Raw genomic sequence first — 3,413 nt, forward strand, 5'->3', positions numbered from 1 at the left:
CTACCAATGATGTGGATAATACACTCAACATATCATAAACCTTTTTCCTTTTCGTGCCTTTCTCCTATCCATGTAAATATACTGCAGGTAAGAGCACAGCCTCAGACATTGAAATCCCTAATATCCTTATCACTTCTGATTGTGTATATAAACAGCATTGACACACTGTAACGGTGTGTGTGCATCCATCATGCCGCAGGGGCCCCTATGGTCATGGATACGGTTGAGACTAGTGGACTAATCTCACAATTCCAGGGAAATATTAGTCGTAGGTTGTGAAAATAGTATCTTGACATGCGAAAGAAAATATTACAGGAGAATAACACTCTAAGGTTTGATTCACTAATAAGTAGATATATTCGATATTGAATATTAACCTCAGGTATTTTGGTGACGTGTAATCTTATCAGGATATATGTGTGTACACATACATATACATACACACATATATATGTATATATATAATTATATATATATGTGTGTGTATACACACACATGTGTATATACATATATATAAATGAATGTATACATATGTACACTTATATATGTATGTAGTGATATATACACATCTGCGTATATCTATTTATATGTATATATAGAAAGATATACATACATACATCTATGAATATATATATGTATATATAGAAAGATATGCATACATATATCTATGAATATATATGTATTTAAACACACGCATATATGTATATATATATATATATATATATATATATATATATATATATATATACATATACATGACTTGTATATATATATATACATATGCAAATATCTGTATGTGTGCATTTTCTATATTTTGTATGTGTACGAGTATGCAAGGTACGCATGTATGCACACACACATACACATTTTTTTTTTTTTTTCAGTGTCTTCCAAGGTGAATTAGAAATTAATAGTCATGACAACGTCACTGTAAAGCGGACTGACCTTGGTAAGGACAGTATATAAGGCACGAACATATATTTTTCGTCAGTTCGCTCTCTCAGCTGATCATGGTAAGAGCTCCCTCTATCACTGATCGATATTCTTTGTTGACTACCAGTAACATAATCAGTTCATCATGAAGATCATTTTCATCAACATTATCAAAGCCACTGTCATCATTAGCATATTTGTGTCCACTGATGAATTCCATAATCTGGTGTCATTTCAGAAGCTCTTGTTTGTCACCGTAAGCGCCGCCCTCCTGCTGGGTGCCATGGCGGACCCTGGTTTCTCCCATGGTTCGTCTGGAAGCAGTTTCTCCCATGGAGGTCACTCTGGCTCACGGGGAGGATCTTTTGGAAGCTCTTACTCCAGCAGAGGATCCCTTGGTGGCCATGGATCCTTTGCACGCGTCTCGTCAGGCGGTCATCGTACATCCTTCGCTGGATTCCCCAGCGGCCATGGAGGCGTCCAGTCGCATGGCGCTTCATCCGGCTACGGATCTGCTGGTTCAAGATCACAGGGTGTTAATAGGTTCTCATCCGGCGGAGTGTCCCACGGAAGCAAATTCTCCGGCCATGGAAACTCGTTCGGAAATCAGGGCGGCTCTTTCTCCGGCCATGCGACCTCCTTCGGTGGAAGTCGCGGTTCATACGGAAAGTAAGAGAGGAATCTACAGAGGACAAGGGGTACTTGCCGATTTTCTTTCGAACATAATAAATTTGGGTATCATACGTGACACATTAATTTTTCCTCTTGATTCCATCATATTTCTTAGTCCACAAGTACATATATATGTATATATATATAATCGGTGATAGATATACACGCACACACACATACACACAATCGCTGATAGACACACGCATACACATACAAACTCACACTCACGCGCACATACAAAAATGTATGTATGTGTATACATACACGCACACATACACATAAAAAAAAAAAAAAAAAAAAAAAAAAAAATATATATATATATATATATATATATATATATATATATATATATATATATATATAAAGAGAGAGAAGGGGGAGGATTAGATTCTAACTACTATAGAAAATACCTTAGTCCATCAGGGTAGCATATACTGCCGGTACACTTAATCTATTAAGAAGTGAAAAATCGATCATTCTCTCGTTTCAGTTGCAGAAGGCCAAACTATACATTTCATATTTATTGTGTTATTAAACTTTAGATTATTGAAACTTTTTAAGCAACATGTGTTACCGTACGCTGGAAAAGTTTACAAACTACTGATAAAGAAAATCATTTCACTTTGTCAGGCTCTCATAAATTTCACTAGGCTCTTTCTGTGGCTCCAGAACGGTGAGATAGGATGTCCTTTTTCCTTCTTTCTTTCTTGACGGGTTGCAAAAATTGCAATATTGCCATAGCCATTTACTTTATTGATTTAATTCCGTTCAATAACAGTGAGATTTTAAGAACAATCCAGTCCTACCAGAGTTCAGTATTACACACATCTTTTCTTGCGAGTGAGCGTGCTGTTTGGTCTTACTCCCATGATTATGCGACAAACAAGCATCGCAAGCACTATGAGTCACAGACTGTTGACTAAAACATAGAAATACAAGTCATTAGGGTATTTGCGTTATGAAATGCGAAAGCATCTATGACAATAGACGAAAAAAAAACTTCATATGTGCAACTGCAGAACTTGTTCTAGATAACTAATTGATATGAGGAAGTTTATTTCATGTCAATCAGTTGCTTAGATCCCGAGCGATCTAGCCAACTGATTGATATGAATCAAGCTTTATCATGGCAATTTAATCTTGTATAGCAGACATTCTTCCATCTAAGATTTCCTGCTTCCTGTATCCTCTTCCGCCTCCATCCGCACCTGGCTCCTGGCTGCAGTTGTATCCGCAATCCCGTATGCTTTAGGGCGGCGAGCGTTATCCTAGGTTGCCAGGATCGCCACACTAATAGTTGTTATAAGGAAGGATTAATGAGGCAGAAGGCAGTGGGAAGTAGAGGACAGAGATCAGAACAGAAGAGCAGAGCACACGACTCTGGCCTCCAGCCTCGCATGTGCATTTTGGAGGCAACCCAGTAAATTGCTGCTCCATGAGAATCGTCCGTGTTCTTCACTCCCGGTTTACAATTGTCTTGCCATGTGCATGTGTGCCAATTTGAGGCTGTCAATCTCTCCGCACATTTTATGTATACACATAAGTTATATTATGTACCCCTCCATGTGGCCCATTATTTTCGGATGAGGTTTGAGGAAATTCACACAATAGATTGTGCCTCAGACCCAGGATGACTATCACTAACGTGGCCAATAAAACTTTTCATATCGTAACTTTCTTTCATTTCTGTGTCTTTCTCATATCTATCCAATTATAATGCTGGTAACATATATATATATATATATATATATATATATATATATATATATATATATATATATATATATATATATATATATATATATACA

At 37.0% G+C, this 3,413-nt stretch overlaps 1 protein-coding gene across 1 annotated transcript; it reads left to right on the top strand.

Moving 5' to 3' along the window:
• Positions 1-980: 980 nt before the first annotated feature.
• On the top strand, positions 981-1,681 carry LOC122242803 (uncharacterized). The gene is made up of 2 exons (XM_043000193.2): positions 981-1,013; positions 1,172-1,681. The coding sequence occupies exons 1-2, from the start codon at positions 1,011-1,013 to the stop codon at positions 1,604-1,606; spliced, it is 438 nt and encodes a 145-aa protein (XP_042856127.2). The 5' UTR covers positions 981-1,010; the 3' UTR covers positions 1,607-1,681.
• The last annotated feature ends 1,732 nt before the right edge of the window (positions 1,682-3,413 follow it).

Source organism: Penaeus japonicus, unplaced genomic scaffold, assembly GCF_977035675.1.
Source record: "Penaeus japonicus unplaced genomic scaffold, GWHDUDI00000001_assembly GWHDUDI00000021, whole genome shotgun sequence".
NCBI classification, from domain to species: Eukaryota; Metazoa; Arthropoda; class Malacostraca; order Decapoda; family Penaeidae; genus Penaeus; species Penaeus japonicus.